The 23,808-nt window shown below is 45.2% G+C and overlaps 1 protein-coding gene across 2 annotated transcripts; it reads right to left on the reverse strand.

The window, feature by feature from the left end:
* Positions 1 to 846: 846 nt before the first annotated feature.
* On the reverse strand, positions 847 to 6,411 carry LOC105881337 (procathepsin L). Of its 2 annotated transcripts, none has more exons than XM_012782962.2 (8): positions 6,322 to 6,411; positions 5,057 to 5,193; positions 4,685 to 4,807; positions 4,438 to 4,584; positions 4,015 to 4,239; positions 3,334 to 3,496; positions 2,013 to 2,130; positions 847 to 1,248 (listed from the first exon to the last, which is right to left on the reverse strand). In XM_012782962.2, the coding sequence occupies exons 2-8, from the start codon at positions 5,180 to 5,182 to the stop codon at positions 1,149 to 1,151; spliced, it is 1,002 nt and encodes a 333-aa protein (XP_012638416.1). In that variant the 5' UTR covers positions 5,183 to 5,193; positions 6,322 to 6,411; the 3' UTR covers positions 847 to 1,148. The 2 variants fall into 2 exon arrangements, with proteins under 2 accessions (XP_012638416.1, XP_012638415.1); XM_012782961.3 differs by having other exon boundaries at positions 6,200 to 6,408.
* Between the last annotated feature and the right edge of the window lie 17,397 nt (positions 6,412 to 23,808).

A 23,808-nucleotide genomic window follows, 5' to 3' on the forward strand; every position in this document is an offset into this window, starting at 1 on the left:
TGTATTTCCTGCCAGTCTTTTAAATATGCAAATATATTATTTTACTTGTATTTACTACCTGTGGAACTATATGCTTATCCTATTTTGTTCCCTTTCAGACTTATTTTTATTTCAGGGGTAGGTAACCAAGGTCTAAATTTGGCCTGGTGATTTCTGGCCTTTTACTTGTGTTATCTCTTACCCGTCTTCTACCAGAGGACTACTTAACCTAACCTCTTGTGGACCATGAACACATTTATCCAGCTATTATATTACCAAACACCTGAGATTTATTAACCACAACCATAAAATTGACTTTTGCTAACAATGGGTAACAAATGAGGCTTTCCAAGAAGAGCCACGAGGAATGTCATCAAAGACTAGACAGAATAAAAATAAAACAGCATTAGTAATCTAATTGCATCTGGTCCTTCCTACAAAGTGGTCACAGGGTCTTCACCAATAATTCAGGGAGATGCTCTAGTAATTAGTGATGTGACTTTTATTATATAACCTAACCATCTTGAATCAAAGGTGTTGGATTTCCTTTTCTGTTATCTAAACCCACCTCTGAACGTTATATCTACTCACTTTTCTAAAATGTGAATTGTTTTTTATCTTTATTAAAACAATTTACCTTTGTCCTTCCCAATTGTCAAATTTTGCTAGATTCCAGAGTTGGGTCACACACAGCCAATGGGCAGCTGACATAAAATCTGTATATTTATAAACGACAAGAGCCAGAAGGTCACCCACCATCTTTCTCCTAACATGCCACTGACACACTGAGTTATGTCTTCAGAGCCCAATTATGTATTTCCTGACTACACAAAAAGTTAACGCATTAAAAACAGAAAGAAGGCTACCTTTTACATAATGAATTACAATTTATTTTAAAAGGTAAAGTTTTATACATCATCTTTTTAAAAAGTGAAAATTCAAAAGTCTTAGAATTAAGCAATGAGTCCTGATATCATAAAGCTGTTTACAACAGTAATTAAAGTAGTGGTAACATTTTACCCTTGTAAAAATGTCACAGAATTCAAATCACTACTTGGATCCACAATGATTCAAGTGTTTTATCTTACACGATACGGGTTCGGTCAGTTTTAAGATAAAATTCCCCAGACACGCTATCCGTAAGTCCTTGCTCATCGCCGCCCATCAGCTCACACGGTGGGATAGCTGGCTGCTGTGGCGATTCCACAGTGGTTGTCTTTGTCTTTGGCTATTTTTACATAGCCGTTCCAGCCCCACTCTTTACCCCAGCTGAAAGAGAAGCAAATTTTCTGTTTTATACAAAAAATCAAGGAAGTAATTAGCTTCATTAATAACAGCTAATACATAGAATAGTGCCTGACAAATGGTAAGCACCATTTAAGTGCTATTATTTCTGTGGGTCACACTTGATTTTTCAAGTCTATTGGCTTCTTTGAAAAATGCCTTCAGATAATACATGTGGTTTAGAACTTTTTTAAGATAGGAAACTGAGGCAGAACTGGGATTCTAATGTAGAAGTCTCTCTCCACATGCTATCTTATCTCATCACATCTTAACTGAAGAATGGTAGTTGTGAAAATTGATACAACCCTCAAAGCCTCTGAGAGCTGAAGAGTAAAATCCGATGGCAGGGCACCAAATGACCGTAGAAAGGATGCACACAGGCAATTGGACTCCTGGACAATCTTTCACACTTAAAGAATCAGCAGAGGCAGGTGTTCTGCTTATTGAAAAATTTGGGACATACAAAGGTAATCAGCCCTCAACCCTACAGGTCCACAAGTTTCCTGAAACCCTGGAGGCCAGATGATTTCAGAATTAGGAAAATTTTCAGAGTTTAGTAAGAAAGTGTTACAAATACATATTAATAACCATAAAACTTGGTATAGAATCTTATAAAATCAGACAATGATACTTCTGTGTTCACTTTAAGTGGTAGACAGACTTGTGGGATTTCAAAATTGAGCTCTTGTGGACTTGTACCCAAATACTGATTCCAAACAAGAATTCCCTTTACAATTTAAAATTTATACCTGTTCTTGATAAGCCAATATTTATTGTTATTTGAGTCTGTTCCTTCAAAACCATAGCCAACCACCAGAACACCGTGATCCAGGTTTTTGCTGCTACAGTCAGGTTCATAATAAATGCCTGGGAGAGTAAAATCAACGCTGGGGTGAGAAGCTCTAAGTGGCACACGACAGTAACCCACCCTATCACCCACAGTGAGAACGACATCTCCAAATTCAGTGAAATGTCAAACAAATTCCAAATAAGGACTTAAAACAATAGCTGATGAAGCAAAATGTCACCCTTAATTCAACAGAAACCAACAAACTTTTTCAGATATCTACCACACAAAGGGAAAAAAAGAAAAAAACCAATAAATTAAGTTCAAGATATTTTCTACTTAAAAAAAAATTCAAAAATAAGACCTATTGTTTTCAAGGTTAAGGTGATTTAGGCACTTATTCCCTAGCCCAAATATCAATTTGCATAATTCCTTTCTACTACTAGGATGTCAATCTAAAATAGTACTAAAACAAAAATACTTGAGGGGAGGTCTTTATAATCGTAAATACAGAAGTGAAAAACTCTAAGAGACAGGGTCTTACTTTGTTTTATACACACACACACACACACATACACACATACATTTTTTGAGACAAGAGTCTCCCTCTGTTGCCAGGGCTAAAGCACCGTGGCATCAGCCTAGCTCACAGAACCTCAAACTTCTGGGCTCAAGCAATCCTTCTACCTCAGCCTCTCAAGTAGCTGGGACTACAGGTATGTGCCACCATGCCTAGCTAATTTTTTCTCTATATATATATTTTTAGTTTGCCAATTAATTTCTTTCTATTTTTAGTAGAGACGGGTCTTGCTCTTGCTCTTGCTCAGGCTGGTTTCAAACTCCTGACCTTGAGTGACAACCCCCACCCCTACCCCCCAGAGTGCTAGGATTACAGGCCTGAGCCACCCTCCTGGAGCCTCTTGCTTTGTTATTCAGGCTAGAGTGCAGTGGTCTGACCACAGCTCACTCAAATTCCTGGCCTCAGGGAATCCTCCATGCTGGTCATAAAAAACTTTTAGGAAAAAGGACAAAAATTAGAGAACAGTTATTAGATAAGTTAGGTTCTATCTATAGGATGAATTACACAGCCATCTAAAAGTTTTTATAAAGAGTTTGTAATCATGAGAAAGTGTTTCATTATGTCAAATGGAAACATCACTCTGTTCAACACACAAACTCAAAATTCCATAGTCCTAGAAAGTGGGAGTCTATACCAAAGAGTCAATCATAGTGGTGTTTTCCAATTCTGCCTAAATGTCTGTAATAAAATGACAAACACCTACCTGATTTATAGAACTGGAAGGACACATGGCTTGCATCCATAGCAACAGAAATGGGCCCTATTAGAGCCACTGCCTTCATCAGAGCCTTCTCCCGGACAGGGACATCCACAAAACCAGTGTCATTAGCAACAGAATTCTCAGGCTTGTATTTACAGACTTCATCCTTTTAAAAATAAATAAATGTAAGGGGAAAAGACTTGATCGCTAACATGTACCTCCTAGAGAACATGAGTTCTAGAACCAAAACACTCAGCAATTTGCACCTTACGATTTCCAAGTCAACACTCTTATATATCATCTCAGGAAGTGAAATCTTAGTTGATTTGAAACTGAAAAATTAGCTGATGTTTCTTCAGTGAGCCTCCCTAGGTTGACCTGTTCATAAGAAATTTTTCACAATGGAGAAATTTCTGCTATATTTAGAATGGTTTACTTATTCTCCATGTTACATAGACAAACAGCTCTATGTAAACCATCTAATCAGAAAACTGATCTGTACGGACGGTTTGCAGATTTAGATTGTACCATCTAAAATCTGAATTTTTAAAAAAAATTTTTCTTTTAGCAAGTGAGTTGGCCAGAGATAAAATGTGAATTCTGAAAAAGGTGTCTTATCTCTTGAAATGTTCAACTTTCCAAATGCAGAGCTGGAATGACAAGAAGATAAGAGGCTTCATTTACCCTTGCCATATATGGATAGGAGTCCTCAGAGTCCAGGCCTCCGTTCTCCTTAATATACTGAAAGGCATAGTCCATCAGGCCACCGTTGCAGCCATGATTGCCTTGAGGCTGAGAGCAGTCCACCAGGTTTTGCTCACTCAGTGAGACAATTTTGCCAGTTTTCCGGAACATCTGTCCTTCAAGGGCACCCGTCGCACTAAAAGCCCAACAAGAACCACACCGACCCTGAAAAGGGAATAAAAATATCCGTCAGTTTACAAGACAAATATGAAACTGACAATAGGCCATATACCTGAATACTCTTAAAAAAAAAAAAAAAAACAGGAAACTGCATGTCACTGCACAGTCTACCAAAGCAACGACACCAATTCTTTCTTGGCTTTCCTGTGGGAGATGGAAGGTCTGAATCTGACAGCATCTCACCTGATTCTTCACAGGAGTCACATAGCCTTTCTCTCTCCAGTCCACAGATTTGGGGACCTCATGAAACAGAGGCTCTTGGAACACTTTCCCCTTCTTGTGCTTCTGGCTTCGAAAGCCATTCATCACCTGCCTGAATTCTTCATTGGTCTTCAAAGAAAAACAAATAAAATGTTGCAAAGCAAGCGATTATTTTGGTAAAGAACTGAGGAGAGGAAGCCTAGAATTCAGCAATCCATACCACACTCACCATGTCACCAAAGGAGTTCATTGCCATGGTGAAGCCATGTTTCCCTTGGCTGTATTCCCCATTGTGCAGTTCGATCATTTTCATATTCTTCTCCCACACTGCTCTCCTCCATCCTTCTTCATTCTAGAGGCAAACATACAACTGATGGTCTTTACTTCTACCTAAAACCCAACCCATGCTCACCAACCCGATTTGCAGACAGAGATGGAAGAGAAACAATAGCCAAGGATGGCTTGATTATTCTGGGAATTGTTTATTTCAATAGGTTATTGGTAAGAGCTGGCCCCTAGAAGCTAGTCTCTGGCTACAAACTCCCAACAGCAAGGACCATTCTCTCTGGAGTGCCTCTGAACAGTTTCAGATGTTACCAACCGTGCCATATAGTCTCCTATGCGTAGCCTTCCACTGGTACCACTGTGTATCTAAATTTTGATCAAGTTTTGGAGCAGCTGAAGCTATTCCCAAGCAAAAGGCAGCCAGGAAGAGTGAAGGATTCATGTCTCAAAAACCTAGGAAGAGAAAACAAATGAGTATTTGATGAAGCCAATCCTTTTAAAGGCCATCTTACTCTCTACCGAAAGGCTGCAGCCACCATGATGGACTCAAAAACATTTAAATTATCTTTCCAAGTATAAACACAAGGACTGTGGAAAGGCTGAGGATGTGGGTGGAGGAAAACAGGCCATACCCTTAGGAAAAAAGAAGAGTATGTGATTCAGCCACCAAAATGAAAATCAGCCTGACAGGTGCTATAGGAACTGAAACAGACTTCATTGTAATAGTACAGTAATAATTTAGATTTTTATAAGGGTCTTATAGTACCTATGGGTCAAAATCTTACAGCAACAACTAGGAAACACGGAACGATTGGTCCAAGGTATTTACCGACAGTACTGAGGTCACTCAAGTAAAACCTCACTAATGAGGACGTCTGATCCCAAATAGGGGCAAAGGGATCCCCAAGAGTTGGGAGGCGGCCACCTCACACCTTCTTAACTAATGCATGGCAGGTGAGATATGTCTTTCAACTTCCCATTCTGGAATGAAACCTTTCTGGAATGCCTTCCCAGGAGAAACTGGGAAGGAGAGCACCCACCACTCTGGCGGACCCACGCTTGGGCTAGTGTTGCCAACACTCCTACTCACTCCCCCACACCCGACAGGGTCACGTGGCCGCGCCGTGGAAGCCAGGGCCCCCCGAGCCAGCGCCCGGACAGGAGCAGGCGAGTCCCCAGGTCCCGGCTAGCCTCCGTCCGGCCGGGGCGTGCCGCCCGCTCCTCCCTCCGCCGCGCCTGCTGCGGCCACAGGATGTTCGCGGCGCCGCGTGCGGGGGGCGAGCCGCTTTGTCTCACCCCACCAGGCCCGAGACAGCGCGGCCTAGAGGCGGCCCGGCTGCTATACCAGTCCCCTCTGCAGCCCGAAATGTCACTGACCTACACAACCTGGGAACCCCCCTCACCCCGAGTGGCCTCGGTCCTCCCTGGGGTCCCCAACCGCCCTCCCCCACGTCCCCACCTCAAGGCTGGCGGAGCTCAGGACGAACGTTCTCGCTCTCCCTCCTCCACAGTGTTTCCGCATGGGGTCCCCTCCTCCAGTCCCAGCTCCCGCCGCAGCTGCGCCTGGCTGGGGACGCTCACCTGCGGCTCTCAGCTGCGCAGGCGCACTCTGCGGACGCAACTCCAATGTTGCTGAGGCCGCGGTACTGGCCCGGCGGCGCCTGACCTGGGCTTTAAGGGCTCAGGCAGCTGACCCCGCCCCCGTAGTCTCCCCGCGTTGCTATTGGCCGTGCCTGCCTCTGGGCGGGGCCTCTGGGTGCCCGGACCCAGCACTTGACCTGGCCGAGTCCCTACCTGTCCCGCAGCGGGGCGCGCCTGCCTCAGTGGGCCGGGGTAGGGTCGCTCCGTGCCCTGGGGCCGTGCAGAGGAGGGCCGAGCTCCTCCCCGGAGGATCAGATTCACTAAGTACCCCGACTTAAGGCGCGGGGCGGGTGGTTCATAAAAAGAAGTTAACAGTGAGCCCAGTGTGGATTTTCAGCCTAACCCTGCTTTTCCTTTAGTCCTCTAGTTTTTGGGTAACATATCTTGTAGGGCCGAGAGCCAGTATGCTAGCGGCTCCTGTTTGACCCACGGCCGAGGTGCAGTCGGGTGGAGGAGTGCAGAGCCCGCGCGCAGAGGCATTATCTGCCCGTTTCTGGTGGGAGGCGGCTGGGTTCTAGAAGAATCTGGTAGGGAAGGCATCCCCCACACGCGGGGCGCGGAGGTCAAGACCAGGCCCTGGGCGGGCCGGGCTGGCTGAGTGATCCCCCAGCGGCCGCGTGGCGTTCTGTAACGCGTCGTTTCGTGTGCTCTATGTTCAGGGATTCTCTCCAGAGGCGAGTTATTTACAGAAAAAAGTGGCGAAAAGCAGTTGAGAATGATGGAAACTGCTTTTAACTTTCCTATTCTCTGTGTGATGGATTATGTCTTCCTCAATATCCAACGTGCTTCTCTTGAGATTTAGTTTAGTAAATTTAATGTATCAGAACTGAGGTTATACGATTTGAGGAATTGTTTTTAGATGGAGAAAAAAATACATAGCTAAGGATTTAAGGAAATTCAGAAACGTTTCTAATTTTCTTTTATATTATAAAATTAATATATAAAATCTATAAACTGCTTCTTTATGTAAGAAACATATTCATTGTAGAAAATATATTGTAGAAAATAAATACTCCTCCACCCTTCCCCTACAACCCTTTTTCTAGGCATATTTTTATTTTATTTTATTTTATTTTTTTTTGAGACAGAGTCTCGCTTTGTTGCCCAGGCTAGAGTGAGTGCCATGGTGTCAGCCTGGCTCACAGCAACCTCAAACTCCTGGGCTCAAGCGATCCTTCTGCCTCAGCTGCCCGAGTAGCTGGGACTACAGGCATGCGCCACCATGCCCGGCTAATTTTTTTATATATATATCAGTTGGCCAATTAATTTCTTTCTATTTATAGTAGACACGGGTCTCGCTCTTGCTCAGGCTGGTTTCGAACTCCTGACCTCGAGCAATCCGCCCGCCTGGGCCTCCCAGAGAGCTAGGATTATAGGCGTGAGCCACCGCGCCCGGCCTAGGCATATTTTTTTTTTTTTTTTTTACAAAAAGGGAGTCATACTCATATTGATTGTAAACTCTTACTTACAAATTAAATTGAATAAATATATATGATTTTATTTGTCAATTTAAAAGCAAAAAAATCTGTTAACGTTTCAGAAGCACGATTAGACAAGTGTTTTTAAAAATCAATTTATTAACACTTTCATTTACGTCCTTTGAAGTAGAAGCTTATCCCCATACACAACCAAGGACAGAGCTCTCACGTGTTTACAAAAGTATATTGTATCACAAATAACTGGAGTTTTTTTTTTTTAATTAATCATTGTGCTAAACACAGTCATCATTCATGTATGGCAATAAACAAAGACCACCTATGAGAACAAACAAAAGCTGTATATTCAGAACTTGTTTTAACAAGGGAGACAATTCAAAGTCAGGGGAAAGGAAAAGCTTTAGTAGGAAAAGGGGGAAACTTTGAATATGTCATGATTGGAGACTGATGTCACAGAGAAGCTGGAGAAGAGATAACCAGAAGCGGAGCATCTCATGTGACTGGGTTGGGAGCACATTTGGCATTCTCTGGTTTGTCCTGGGTTGCAAGTAGAGGCAAAAATAAGGAAGTCGTTCACTGTTGAGTAAGTCCTGACTGTTCTGAGCTGGTCTCTGCAGATACTATGCTTTTTCTTCTGTGTGTCAGAGTTCTATTGCTGTATAGTCTGGCCATTGTCTGTTTGTTTACTCAGTCTATCACAAGAAATCTAAGTTATTCTAACACGTGGGTTTTACGGTTGCCCTTGGGTCACGCTCCCGAAGATTGCATAGAGTGGAAAAACCTGCCACTGCATTAAGATCTGCACTTTGAGCAACAGCCTGACAGCAGGCTGAGTGGCAGGTGCTGCTCTGAAGAATGGCATCGCCTTTGTTTCTTGGAACGTGAGACAAATGCAATGAAGAAAATGTGGATCCTTTTCATACCAACTATGCCCATAATATAAAATTAAACCAAGAAATAGCTAAATTCAAGAGAAGTATGGGAGAAAGCCATTAAGCAAGAGAGTGCTCCAATTTATGACCTCTATTTATACATAATCTCTTAAATAATGGATTATAGAAATGTGATATTGCTAGCCATTGTGTTCTTTTTCCTACTCTTCTATTCCAATTTCTTTGCAAAATAATTTTGATGGGTGATAATTTTTAAAATGGTCACATTTTAGGCAGGCATCCAAGCCTTCGCTCTGCCTTTGATAAAATGCAGTTGGCAGAAATTCCTGATTCCTATTTAAAATGCAGTGTCTGTGAAAGTATATTCTCATGTACATCTGTGTAGATTTCTTTTGCTCACTATTAAAATGGTATAATTCTTTACCCAGTCTCTGGAAGTTTTAAACCATAGGAGAACTGACAAACTTTGTGTGGTGGAATTCAAGACCCTGACATCAGTTAAAACCTCTCCCCAATATAGCAATTCTCTCCCATTTTGTTTAAATTCACTGAGCCAAGAATTTGCTGGATAATAAAAAACATTATCTAGGCCGGGCATGGTGGCTCAGACCTGTAATCCCAGCACTTGGAGGTCCAGGTGGAAGAATTGCTTGAGGTCAGAAGTTAGAGACCAGCCTGGGAAACATAAGGAGACTTCATCTCTATAAAAAAGTAAAAACAAAAAAAAATTAGCAGGGTGTGGTGGGACTTGCCTGTAGTCCCAGCTACTCTGGAGGCTGAGACAGGAGGATCACTTGAGCCCAGGAAGTTTGAGGCTACAGTGAGCTATGATGACACCACTGCACTCTAGCCTGGGTGACAGAGTCAAACCCTGTCTCAAAACAAAGCATTATTCAGCAAGCCGTCCATTTGCAAAATGGTTTGGAATCGTTGATAATCATATGGAAGACAATCTGTTTATGTTCATATGAAACCACTTATGAAATAACTTACTTTTCTGAGTTGCTGTAACCTTGCGTTTCCTGTAGAGTTAACCTGTCAGCCAATTCATCAAGTATGCAAATCAATGAACACGAATTAATTAAACTCTCACTTTGTGCTTGTCCTTTCCTAGTGTAGTCTGAGCATTTCCTTTTGCATTCCACATGTAACTTTCCTAACAGCTTTTCTGAGGTTCAGCCTTTCCATTTTAAAGTATGAGATTAACTATATGAATTTTGACTTTACAGGAGACACAAAATGTGACAGATATATTTACATGAAATTATGGTGAAGCATTTTTTTGTGCTGTAGGTAGTGAGGGAACCAACCTTGTGGAATTTCTCCCCTCTAAGACTATAGTCCACAAACTCTTAGCCGGATACCAGAAGATCTCTTCTTCAAATCTGAAAAATAGTCTTTTCAAGAAACAAGAAGTATTTGTTTCCTATGGTTGCTGTAACAAATCCCCACACGCGTGGAGGTTTAAAACAATAGGAATGCATCCTCTCACAGGTATGGAGGTCAGAAGTCTTGAGTCAGCAGCTTGGGGCTGCAGACAGGTGTTGACAGGGCTGCCCTCCCGCCCTCGGGATGCTCCAGTGCAGCGTCTGTCCTCTGCCTCTTCCAGCTCTGACGGCTGCCGCAGCCCTTGACAAGTGGCCGATCTCTCCAATCCCTGGTCACATTGCCATTTTCTTCTTGTCTGTGTTACATCTCCCTCTGCTTCCCTCTTATAAAGACACATGTGATTGCATTTAGGGTGTACCTAGGTGATCCATCTCAAGATTATTAATTTAATCACATTTGCAAAGTCTTTGCTGCGTAAGATAATAGTTACCAGTTCCAGGAATTAAGACCAGATTCCTCTGGGGGCTGTGATCCATCCCATTACACATGACATAAGTAAAAATCAGTTTCTCGACAAGGCTGATCAAAACTTCGTGTGCTTCATAATTTTGGGCTGGCTGGACTAGGACAGCTAGGCCTGAACTCCATGGGGACTGCCCACAATGTGACTTCTTTGTTCCATCTCAGACCCAGATCCCTCATGTTTAACTACAGGCGACATTTCCTGTCTCACCTCTCCCTAGCAATGTCGGTAAGGCTTTGTTTCAAACCCCCCACCCAGCAGCTTTTCCCCACTGCCCCTGACTCTTTCCACGGCCCACTGTCCCACCGTCTCTGCGTTATAGGCATTGCTCACCCGCTCCTTTCCGTGCACGTTTCTAGTTTAGGCTTTGAGCATCTCTCTATTCGATATGCCCCATTAATAAAGTCTTTCCTAACTAAGGTAGGGACTTGCATGATTTTCCCTTGAAACCCAGCATCATATGGTAAGTGGTAAAGACAGAGAAGAGCTTTGTGCTGTTAGGAGGCCGAGCTTGCACGTGGGCCTGCGTGGGGGCTGCTGCAGGGCGAGGGCGTCTCCATCCATGCGTCCCGGTGCTCCTGGAAAGTAAAGCAGTGTTAGCCAAGGTCCTGGCCATGATGATGATGGTGGTGGTGATGTGAATAGCTAAATAATACTTAGGTGCCAAGTACTGTTTGAGCATTCTACACATGTTCCTCACTTAATCTTTATAATAACCCTATGACAGTGGTTCTCAAACTTGACCCTGCAGCAGAATCACCTGGAGCACTCCTGAAAACTCACATTCCTAAGCCCCGTTCCCCAAGTTTCTAATTCACTAGATCTGGGACGGGGTTCCAGAATTTGCCTTTTGAACAAGTTCCCAAGGTGCGCAGATGCCACTGGCTGGAAACCCTGCTTTGAGAACCACTGCCCTGGGAGATGGCACTTCCATTCCACATTGTACAGCTGAGGGTGGTTGCGGCAGTGGGGGACACAGAAACCAGGGTGCTAAGTGTCCGGTTCCCTTCTAAAGTGAAGAAATAAGTGCATGTCAGGCCAGCGGGGCTTAGAAACAGAAGCTGGGCTTTGGGGCCTTCTCTTCATTCCTCTCCCTCTCCCCACTTCCTTGGCAAACTCAGCTCTGGGAGCCAGAGGGCACAAGAGAAGTGGATCATGAGCACTGAGGCTTCTAGGCCAGCCTGCCCACTTCCATGTGGACGCAGCTAAGCAGGAGTCACGCTGAAAGCAGGAAAAGACCGCTGAGTCACGCAGAGACTATGCCACTGGACGTCTTCCTACCTCACCTGCTTCCAGGAGGGTGTTTTGCCTCCAGGGTGTGTCCTTGCTTGATCTTTTCTAGGAGACAAAAGCCCAACACCTTACCAGGGCTAATTAACTGCCAGATTTTAAAACCTAGATCCAATGACAATACTTCAACGACTCGTTGTTTTGAGAAGCTCAGGTATTAAAAAAGTGAAGTCTATTCATTCACCAATTCTAAAAACAAACAGGTAAAATATTCTGTTAAAATATTTGAGACCACAAAAAGGAAATAGAGCTGTATAATTAAGTATCCCCCATTCCCTATATAATTCTCTCAAACACCAAAATGAGGGAATCTTCTCAGTATAAGCTCTGGAAGTCTTGCTGAGTTACTGGTGTTTTGGATTAGTTTTGTGTGTGTGTCTGGTCTCCTCCCGCCCACCTCAGGCTGCCTCCCTGTCTTGCTTTAATTGTCCTCACTTCAGCCCTGCAGCCGTGGCCCCAAGCACATGTAAACTTTATCCTCAGATCCAGAGGATCCACCGAGGAATCCAGCTTCTACTTCAGTGCACTATCCCACCCTCTGAGTAAATGCATTTTTATTTTATTTTAAATGCATTTTCTATTCCCAGTATCCTTGACCCACATGCTGGTCTCCCACTGGAGGAGGAGGAATCAGGTGATGGCCGAAGGCAGAGGTCTCCCAGTTTCGTAGCCCCACTGCATGGTGAATTAGCAAGGCTGGGGGGCGGGTTGTTCTGCCTGAGTGTTTCCTTGGCTAGCACCCTTGGCTTTGCCGTCCAGGGAGCAAGGACCACACAAAGTAGCCATCCCTGGCTTAGCTAGCGTCTACACTGGGAAAATGGCCCGCATGTCCTCTGTATCACCCACGCCTCTGCGCTGCACCCTATTCCTCACACACGCTTTCTCAGCTTCTGCATTTCCACATGCTCCATGCAGAAAGTTGCTGACGTGCAATGATCAGGGGTAGTGTCCTGTGATAGTTGCATGGCTCTGCAGAAAGTGAGTGGAATTTGACCAAGAAAATTTAGGAAATTTAAAGAAAAGTTTTTCTCCAAGTTCAAAGAGAGAAATGGAACTAGTTTTTTGGGGTTTTTTTTGAGACAAGGTCTCCCTCTGTTGCCTAGACTACAGTGCAGTGGTATCATCATAGCAACCCGAAACTTCTGGGCTCAAGCAGTCCTCTTGCCTCAGCCTCCCCAGTAGCTGGGACTACAAATATATGCCACCATGCCCATCTAATTTTTATATTTTTGGTAAGGACAAGGTCTCACTATGTTGCTCAGGTTGGTCTTGAACTCCTGGCCTCAAGTGATCCTCCCACCTTGGCCTCCCAGAGTGCTAGGATTATAGACATGAGCCTGAGCCACTGCACCTGGCATAAATTATAATTTGAATGGTATAAAAACAGTGTTTTAGTTACACCAGGACAAACAAAATGGTTACATATCCCATCTTCCCAACCCAAGTGTCTTGAGGACAGAGATTTGTATTGTAGTATTGGGGTCCCCAGTGTATGATACATACCTAGTAAATATCATTGCAGAATGACAGTTATTAGGCTAACAGGAATTGTTGCTAATTTGACCACAACTCCCTTGGCCCCTGGCATAGGGCCTAGAGCTTAGAGGGTGTCAGGTGGACTTGGGGAACTTCTGCTCCCAGGACACAGGAATCCCAGACCCTCTTCGCTGTCCTTGAGATGCTTAGAAATGCCTCAGGGAGCTTAGAACTCCCTCATTACTTAGAGAGTGCCCACAACAAGAAACTAGCCAGTGTCTTCAGCAAGGTCCCGCTAAGGCCTCACCACACTGTCCTCAGTGGCCTGGTGGATTCTAGAACTATGCTAGAGTCCACCAGGGTGATGCAAGAGGTCTGTGTGAGTGGACTCTTGGGATGGCCAGCCGAGTGGCTCCCACTGCCTGCCTGCTCCCAGCAAGTTTTCCAGCCAGGAAAGGGGACCCCTCTTCTGCTGCCCCTCTCCAGAGTGCTGGAGGGATGTTGAGGAGAGAGAGAAACAGTTTGGGGTGCATGAGATTGATGGTACAAATGAGCATGAGGCTATTTAAGGTAAGAGTCACTTTAAGTAAGTGTCTAATCTAGAAATAACACATAAGAATACTCAGCATAATGAAGTCACTTGGAACAGTATAGGGCCTAGAGCACTGCACTGAACAGGCAACAAAGTTTTTCTGTAAGCACAGTGGAGAGTTGCTGTGTGAAAATGGATAATTTGATTATTTTGCCCAATTGATGAAACAGAAAAAAATTGGGGGCTTGTCTGAACTTCCATTTGTTTTTATCTTTTTGGTTTTTCTTTTGGATTGCAGAAGCAGTGAAAAATAATTCATATGTGCCTTCTCTTCTGCCTGTTTATTTTGATTGAGGTGGAAGAGATAGTTGATAAGAATGTTTTTCTGGAAATACTAAACTTTGATAACCAATATTTACAGAATATCCCAAAGTTTCCATTTTAAATTCTTTCTGCATTAAAACAGTCATTGGTATCACATTGTACATGCTGAATATATACAATCTCTGTTAGTTAAATTTTTTGTTGTTTGTTTTTTGAGACACTGTCTGGCTCTGTCGCCCAGGCTGGAGTGCCATGGCACTAACATAGTTCACTGCAACCTCAAACTCCTGGACTCAAGTGATCTTCTTGCCTCAGCCTCCTGAGTAACTGGCACCACAGGCATGTGCCACCGTACCTGGCTAATTTTTAAATTATTTTTTATAGAGATGTGTCTTGCTATGTTGCCCAGGCTGGTCTCTAGCTCCTGGACTCAAGCAATCCTCCTGCCTCAGTCTCTAAAGTGCTGGGATTATAGGCGTGAAACACTGAGCCCAGCCCTAAATATTTTAAAATTTTAAAAAACTCAGTGGAAAGATGACAAACCAATAGAAGCAACAATTTTCAGTATACCTTAACCCAAATTCCCACCCAATTCTCTGGCTTTGGAATGCAGATAACTTCAGCGTCATCTTTGCTAGGCATAAACTTTTTGCAAGTGACTTACTCTCTCCAAGCCTAGTTTCATTCACTATAGAATGTGGATAATACAAACAACTCCATAAGGTTGTATTAAAAATTAAATGAGATAACACAAGTGTTAATATAATCTGCCATCTACAGAAATTTCTCCCTTGAAAATTGTCATATCCTTGAAAAATGACATTCAATCCAAAAGCACATTAAGATCACTATGAAGATTGTTACCATTAAAAGCATTGTATACTACCATGTTTATTGCTTTGACCATTCTCACCCATCTGGGATCCTCCCTGCAACATCATGAAATGTATAGTTGGTCTCGGACTCTGTTTCTCTGCATACAACTCCTAAAATCCTTAGAAACTCCAAAATGATGTCTTGTACGCTAATGAGTTGACTCATGACTGACAGTCCCTAGGTAGCTTCAGAATGGGGCTGGTCACTCAAACATACAAGGCAGGATTGGAGGGTTGGGACTTTGGGCCTCACCCCCTGACCTTAAGGGAGGGGAGAGGGCCCCCCTCAAGGTTAAATCAATCACTAATGGCCAATGATTTAATCAATCGTGTGTATGTCATGAGGCTTCCACACAACTCCCAGAGGACAGTGTTCAGAGAGCTCCTGGATGGCTGAACACATGGGGGCTCCAGGAGGGTGGTGGCCGGGAGGGCACGGGAGCCCCACACCCCTCCATGCTCACCCTACACATCACTTCACCTGTATTCTTTGTAATGTCCTTTATGATAAACCAGTAAACGTGTTTCCCTGAGTTCTGTGGGCCACTCTAGAAAATTAATTGAACCCAGTCAGGGGGTCATGGGAACCCAAGCTTGAAGCCAGTCAGTCAGAAGTTCCAGAGGCCCACAGTTGTGGCTGGTCTCGGAGAGGGAGGTTACCCTTTCGGGAGGGAACTGAGCCTTCAGCCTGTGGGACCTGACGCTGTCTCCGGGTAGATGGCGTCAGAATGGAACTGGAGGATACTTCCCTGAAGTCCACTACAGAACTGATTGCTTGCTTGTTGGCAGGGAGAAATCCCCTCACATTGTGTCACAAAAGTCTTCTGTGTTGATCGCTGCAGTGTGAGAGCAGGGGAAGACACTGTTTGAGTTTTTCCACTTCTACATTTAGTGTCAGAGGAATGGAATTTGCTGGAACAGCTGTGGCTCAGGGAAACATGTCGTTTGGGAAGAGAAAGGACGCAAGAGTTGGGGAGAGGAACTTTGATTCCTGGGTGGCCATGTGGTCACGCATGGTATGGAGGTGTTCACCTACTAAGGGTGAAAGTTTCAGTGAATTTAGAGATGGATCCAACTCCTGGGAGTTGGATGTTTAAGGAAATGAATACTAATAAGAAAAAAGTAAAATATTCAGTCTCTTCATTACGGTAAACTGCAATACCTATGCCAGCGGAAAGGCTCAATGATAGGCACTACGAACTTACAGAAATGCAAGGCGGAAGCGCGTTGAGGTAGACGCTCCCAGGCTGAGTGCGGGCGGCGGGGCTGGGGCGATGCGTCGCGCCGCTCGGGCCTGTCCGGCCGGCTGTCCGCGCGCGAGCGGCCGGCGAGCCGCCAGACCCGGCAGCGAGGAGTTCCGCTTGCCTCACAGGCCAGCGTCCGCCGCCTGTGTCCGGCTCGCAGCCATCTCGGGTCGCTTTAAAAAGTTTTTCTTTCAGATTTCCCTTTTTCTGACGCCTAAAATGAAATTAAAAAAGTGTGCTGGCTCAGATCTTGACACTAGAGGAAGGCCAGATTTCAGTGAGTCTGCGCTTTGGTGCCTTGCCTCAAAGCCACCCTCAAAGGGGAACTCATGCAGGGACGACAGAAAATACCTCAGGCCTCCGGTCACCAAGAAGGTAGTCAGTGCGGGAGAGGGCAAACCTAGGAAAGCCCTGAGATCAGGAGGCACAGTGTGAAGAGCCGGCCCAGCCTGCGGGCCACGCCGCCGGGTCCTGAGGAGCCGCTGCCAAAGCGGACTGCGCGGACCGACCGGGGCAGCGCCTGTGGCCTCGGGCCGGCGGGAAGGGCGCGGTGGGCTGGTGCGGGCCCACAGCTCGCGGGGGACAGGGGCGGATGCTTTATAGGATTCAGAGACCAGGAGGGGACTTCCTGACCCCACCTATAGGGAGCTGTGTGTGCAGACCACCGGGGTGGCTTCGCGGCACACGCGGATAATAGGGGCCCCTTTTGCATGGGCACCTCATGTAACGTCACTGCTGCAAAACTGAGCCAGGGCCAGAGACGCTTTATCAAATTTGCTGTCTCAGCTCCCCTCCTGGGTCTTACAGGTGCTGATAAAACATTAGGTTGATTAACAAGAACTTAACGAAAGGCAAAAGGGAGAGTCAAAGGACTCATCCCAGGAAGGTGGAAATTTTTAAACAATTATTAAGAAATAAGGTGAATAAAGAAAACACTGATGGGGTGAAACAAGGGGGGAAAGAGAAATAGGAGAGTCATAAGACTCATCCCAGTAGGGGGGAAATCTTTATTAAAAATGGAATGAATAATGAAAATCGATGGGGTTAAAACAAAGTTCTTAATACAATACTATGGAAGGTTGGGTGGACCAAAGGAAGCCCCTGCTGATCCTCCCAACACTAAAGCACCCCAAGTCAGTTTGCAGTATTTCTCCCAGAAATACAGGAGGAATTTTAAAAGCCTGCAGGTAAAGACTACAATGAGAACACCCCTCCTGGAATTGCCTGGGTCAGTGGTTGGACTGGTTAATTAAGGCCAGGGTCTCCTGGCTGGACCCCTGGCTTGGGTCTCAAAGCCTTTTGCACAGAGAGGGTAAAACAGTCTGGGGGTAGAGAAGAGAAGTTCCTGGGACTAGAATGTAAACATGTAAGAGTTAATAGGAAAGTTGGAATGTTTAAATAGGACTTATGTAAAATAATTGTTTCTCTTTTATCTAAATGTTTTATGGGAATGGACATCGTATCCCACTGGGGAATGTTGCCCTACCTAGCACTGTAAAACGGAAAGCCATTCGAGCAATATCAACTGGACGTGTGGAATGGGAGCCAGGCGGATTGCCCTAGCCCGCGCATTGTCGAGTAGGAAAGGCTGTGCTGGGAGGACGAATTCTCCACCTGCTAGCCCTCTGGGGAGTGTTTTCTGGGGCTTACGGCAAAAGCCTGTGAGCACCTCCCAGCAACAACTACTGAGGCTTTTTGGACCAGGGAATTTACACTTACTATGGAACATTAATTGAAACTAGCTGTGTGACTCAAGTATATAAAATGATCTGGGCACCTGAAATGCCCCTGCTGTCTTGGATGAAGTCAGAGACTCTAATAAGGAAGGCAGTGTCCAGAAGAGTTCCATAATAAAATGGAAATGATTTATACAGGATCATGCTCCTTGAGGAATGCAGGGAGGCACCCACCATCCCCACGAGCAGGGAGTCTCTTTTCCTCTAGGACTTTGGAACCATCGAAGGAGCTGCCAGAACTGAGTGCCACTTGGACAATGCTCTATAAACAGCTCTCAGCTGACCTACAAAGAGCTGCTTGGTGAGTGGATAACAGTTCCAAGGTAAACAGATAACATCCTGTTTGGAAGGATGACACTCTGATCGAAGAAGGTAAAAACAAATCACTTGGTGGGCTGAATTGCAGGCTGTTTTCCTAGCAGTGATGGCAGGGCTAAACAGTGGGAGAAGCCCCTGTGTTTGGGTTTTACTGACTCGTGGGCAGCGGCCAATGGTCAGCAGAAGGGCCATGGAGACCTGGCCTGTTAAAGGCATGCCCGTGTGGGGCACCGCCCTATGGAAACTTGAGGGGTGCTTTAAAGCAGGACACGTCAATGCCCCAGGGAAAATCTCCCTCCAGGTTTGGAAGGTGTCTGGAATCGACAGATACCCCTGTGTGCTCCCCTGAGCTGGCCACCTGGGTCCGTGAGATGAGTGGCTGTGGGGCAGGGACCGCAGCGGTGGAGAGAAGTGCTGAGTCTGGATTTGTTCCTGTTGCACCCGCTTGGGCACAAAATGCCAGCGAGAGAGGCAGAGACTGTGGGCTGTGGGGCCGGCTGCCTGCTGGGAAGGCCCCGAACGTGGCTGGCGAGTGAGACGGATGTGGGAGCCCTGGGGGGCCACGAAGGGGTCTCGACAGAAACGGCCACGGACTCTGGGCTGGGCTTTGCTCGCCCAGTGGGAGAGGCGAATGCTCAGAGTGGTGTGGAAACACCGGAACAGGAGACACCGCGTGGATTTGGACAGCCGCCCATCCTGCTTCAGGCCGAAGAACACACGGTACAGCCAACGTCCAACAGTGAGCAGGGGAATGTCCCCCGAGCAGCAGTTTGATGAGAGGTGGAATGGGCATCAGTTGTCTAAGACGGGGGAGATGAAAGCATGAGGGCTGGCTTACACAGCTGCACGCGTGTGTGCTCACACCCAACCTGAGAAGGACTAAATGAGGGTCCTCCCTTGGTTTTCCTCCATTTTTCTGGTGGATCTGGGGGAGCGGTGCTGGGGAGGATGCTGTTATGACTATGCAATTTGTGCCAAGGGAGGAGCACACTGGTATAATGACTATAATTTTTTTTCTTCCCCAGATTACTGCCAAAATTTTTTTCTCCCCTACTTGATACAGTGGTCCTAGGACCAGGGTTGTGACTACAAGTGCTGGAAGTGGGGAGGGTTCCTAAGCAAGAAACTGTAACTATGTTTTTAAACCTTATGCCAGAATTCCTAAGGGCCTGGTAGAAGTGCGTTGTGGAAAATTGGGGTTTGCTTGTTTGGTACCTATATAATCTTACCCCGTCTGAATGGAAATGTAGTAGGAGGAGGCACTTGTTAGACCAGCATTGCTGCCTGCAATCTAGACCAGCACAGTGGTGACTCTAACGACCCTTCCAAGGGCGGAAAAGTTTGGATATTAATGGAGAGAAGGAGGAATAGTAGCTGAGAATAAAGGAATAAATAAGAGAAATCCAGTATTACATTAACACCCCAAAAGAAGCTCAGAGCAAGAGATGACCTTGTCTCTTAGCTCAATTTTACCCGATGCCTGAAAGGGTAAAGCTAAGCTGTATGTTTGCCAAGACCACTCCTGCTTTTGGTACCTGGCAAGATGGAATGGAAGCTTGTTAACATGAGTGGCCTCGCCCTGGGAGACATTCATACAATACGAGGGACTAGACTAAGTATCGATGACTGAATGGGATTCTAGTAATGTGGCAGTATCTTCTGAGTTCTGTCGTTTTGATATAAGGGATCCATGTTCAAAGACTTGGGGTGCACTGTGTTATTGTGAAATGTATATTGGTATTCAACCCCATTTCCTGGCATATAACTCCTCAAACTCTTTTTGTATGCTAATGAGTTGACTGGTGTCTGCCACCATGTAGCTTCAGGATGGGGCTGGTCACCTGAAAGCCTTGGCAGGATTACAGACTGGGGACTTTCAGCCCCATCCTCAAAGTCCCGGGGGGTAGAGGGGCTAAAGGTTAAGTCGACCACCAATGGCCAGTGATTTAATCAATTGTGCTTAGGTAATAAAGCTTCCACAAACCCCAAAGAGGACAGGGTTTGGAGAGCTTCTGAATAGCTGAACCTGTGGGGGTTCCTGGAGGGTGGTGGCCCTGGGAGAGCATGGAAGCTCTGTGCCCCCCCCATACCTCACTCTACTCATCTCTTCATCCGAATCCTTTGTAATAGCCTCTATAATAAACCAGCAAACATAAGTAAGCATTTACCTGAGTCCTGTGAACTGTTCTAGCAAATTAATCTAAACCTGGGAGGGAGTCATGGGAACCGCAAGTTGAAGGTGGTCAGTCAGAAGTTCCAGAGGCCTGGACTTGCAACTGGTATCTGCAGGGGAGGCAGTCTGGTGGGACTGAGCCCTCACCCTGCTGCAGAGGGTGCCCCAGTGAAGGGAGGAATGCACCCTGAACTCACCAAGTGGGTTCTTGGCTTCGGGTGGGAAAGAATTCAGGAGCGAGCCAATTAGCAACAACAGGTGCACTGAGAGAGACACAGACAACAGATTGTACTCCACAGAGTAGGGCTCCTTTCTTCTGCAAGCAGCAGGGGAACCCCTCATGGGACAATGGTGACATTTTTAAATGTTCAAAAACCCTGTATGTGACCAGCATTGTCTTATAGTTAGGCCTTAAAGATTGATCATAAACTGCAGTCACAGAAAGGTAAGCACAGTTTGTAAGGCTTCCATCCTCGGGTGGTCCAGGGCTGGTGACTTGCTGGCAACTGCCTTGTTCAGGGTGGTGAAGGTCTGGTGTCAGTCAAAATGGCTGCACGCAGGCTCTCTCAACCTTCTTTTTCTGCCTTATATCTCTACATTAACCCTGTGGGATCTGAGGCTGTCTTCAGGTAGATAGTGTCAGGATTGGATTGGAGGACACCCAGCCAGTGTCCACTGCAAAAGTGGACACTGCAAAAGTGCAGTGCTTGCTTGTTGGTGGGGAGAAATCCCCACACAACTGGTCACAGGAGTCTTCCATGTTGGTGGTTGTTGTTGAGTAAGTGATAGAAAAAGCGCTTTGAGTTTGTGTGTTTTTCCCACACTCACACTATTGTAATGTACTAGAGAAGCATTTGACTTGATTTAGGGAAACCGCCCTCAGTAACCATAAAGCCCACTGGAGCTGGCTCCCTCCCATTCAGGATGATCCTCTGCCAGTTTTCTTCCATTTTTTAATTGCACTGTTGTAGTCTCTCCCCACCACGGTCTCCACATGGACCTATGCGTGGATTTGAAGTTCTCTAAGAAGGACTTCAATAGTAATAGAATTGTCAAATATACTCCCAATTCCACTTGAGGAAAGGGAGTAGGTGTGAGGCAGAGGTCTTGAGGTCTCCATGTAGCTATCTCTCCCTGGATGGAGGGAATCTCAAAAAGTATGGCTGCCTCCTCTTCTCCACATTCCATCAGGAAAAAGAAGTCCTGAATGATGCTACGTGAAAGTTCACTGTGCTACCCATCATCTCAAAAGACATTCCCATCAAGGCTTCATTGTGCATGGAACGTGTCTCCCTGATTCAGGTGTTTCTGCCCTCATCACAAGGGCCCACCCTCTGGCATGTGGCTCTGCTCTAGCTCACCCTATTGTGACTTGGTGTCTGGTCTCTATTTCCCGTGAGCCACATCACTACACCTTGGAGCCGCTGGCATGGATGCAGTGAGTTTTGGTGGTGATCTCCAAGAGCCGATGTTCCCACTCAGGGAAGGCAGGTCATGGTGGGAATGGGGCAGCTATTGGAGGATTTCAGCTTTGGAAGTTTCAACCCAAACACCATCACTACCTTAGAGTTCTTTCTAAGAGGGCAAAACGTCCGTTTTAACAAAACAAGTACAGAATCCATCCTCTGTCTACCACCAAAGGTAGTAGCAAAATGTCTATGATCATATGTGGCATCCAATAATACAAACTCTTCTATTTTAGATCCAATATTACACCATGGACATATTTCTTTATCAATGCATATAGAGCATTCCATTGTCAGACCAGGTCATAATTCATTTAATAATCTCCTTTCCCCCTCCTGATGGACATTTGTATATTTTTTTCATTTATAAGCAACACTGCAATGAATATCTTTGTGCATATATCTTTATAGATGTTTGAAAATGTTATACAACTAATTCCTGGAAATAGAGCTACTTGCTGAAAAAGGTTATTCTAATGTGTACTCCCCTTGCAGTGAAAGAGAATGTCTATATCCCCACAATTCATAAACCAGCTCATTTTATAGACAAAAATCATGTTCTAATAGCTGTTTTATAACATTGAGAACTCAGTGCCAGGAACTTTACATATGCAATTGGACTTGATTTAATTTAATTAACTCCTCACAACAACCGCACCAGGTAAGAATTGTTAATCCATTTTACAATTAAAAAACAAAAAGTGAGTTAGCCGCATGCCTTTAGGAAAATAATTTAAATACTCTTTGCTCCTGAACCCCTAGTATAAGAAAGGAAATGGTAATATCTTCCTTATCTACCACAGGGGTGTGCTGGTCAGTTTTATTTGTCAATTTGGGTGGGGTACAGTCCCCAGTTATTCGGTCACACACTAATCCCGGTGGTGTAGTGCAGGGATTTTGTAGATAGGATAAAAGTCCACATCAGTTGACTTTAAATAAGGGAGATTATCCTAGATAATCATGTCGGGCCTGCTCCCATCTGCTGAAAGATTTTAAGAGCAGAGCTGAGGCTTCCCTGGGAAAGTAGAAATTTCACCTGTGGCCGTGGCTGGGCTGGGCAGCTGCAGCGTGTTTTCCCTGAGAGCCTGCGCTGCAGATCTCAGACTTGCCTGGCCAGGCCCCACAATTCCACAAACCAATCCCTGGCAATAAATCTTTTAATGTATATTTCCCACTGGTTCTGCCTCTCAGAACACAATGCAGATGTGTTAAAAATTAAAGTGCTATATATCTGAAAGGTATTTTATGGTGCCTGTGGATTGTGTGTGATGACATAGTTTATATTAACAGTTTCAGTGTGCTTGGGAGGACGGCAGAGCCGAAAGACGCAAAAGCTCTCTTGTCTCGTGCTGCGCCTGGCTGGGTCCAGCCTGAGGAAGGCGTCTTGGGGGTTGCTGAGGAAGACTCTGTAGACAGACTGAAGCTGGCATTGGACCCCGTGTGGAGTTGTATGTTGTTTGGAAAAAAAGAAAGAAAGAAGACTGAAAAGACGCAGGTCTGGGTGCTGCAGTGTGGCCTGGCCTCCCCCAGACTGAGGGACTGTGAATAGCAATAATTGTCTCTCTCGGGGCCTCCATTACAAGAGATAGGAGTTGGATCAGTTGGTCTCTAAGGACCTTTTTAGCGTAAAAAAGTTTAGAACTATGAGTTTTCTTTATATCCACAAATATCTGTTTAAAATCTTTTCTTTATTGTCACTTTTAGTGAGGTATAGTGTATATACAACAAAATTCACCAATTTTAAGTACACAGATTGCTAAACTTTAAATACATACATACCAAATGCATGCAGTTGTGCTGCTACCCCCATCA

Source organism: Microcebus murinus, chromosome 12, assembly GCF_040939455.1.
Source record: "Microcebus murinus isolate Inina chromosome 12, M.murinus_Inina_mat1.0, whole genome shotgun sequence".
Classification (NCBI taxonomy): domain Eukaryota; kingdom Metazoa; phylum Chordata; class Mammalia; order Primates; family Cheirogaleidae; genus Microcebus; species Microcebus murinus.

Excerpts from the sequence above, each read along its gene's own strand:
- LOC105881337 (XM_012782962.2), bottom strand. The coding sequence starts at position 5,182 with ATGAATCCTTCACTCTTCCTGGCTGCCTTTTGCTTGGGAATAGCTTCA. Across the intron at positions 4,585-4,684 it reads TGAACTCCTTTGGTGACATG|ACCAATGAAGAATTCAGGCA; the intron begins GTGAGTGTGGTA and ends TTTTCTTTGAAG. Across the intron at positions 1,249-2,012 it reads TATTGGCTTATCAAGAACAG|CTGGGGTAAAGAGTGGGGCT; the intron begins GTATAAATTTTA and ends CTTCTCTTTCAG.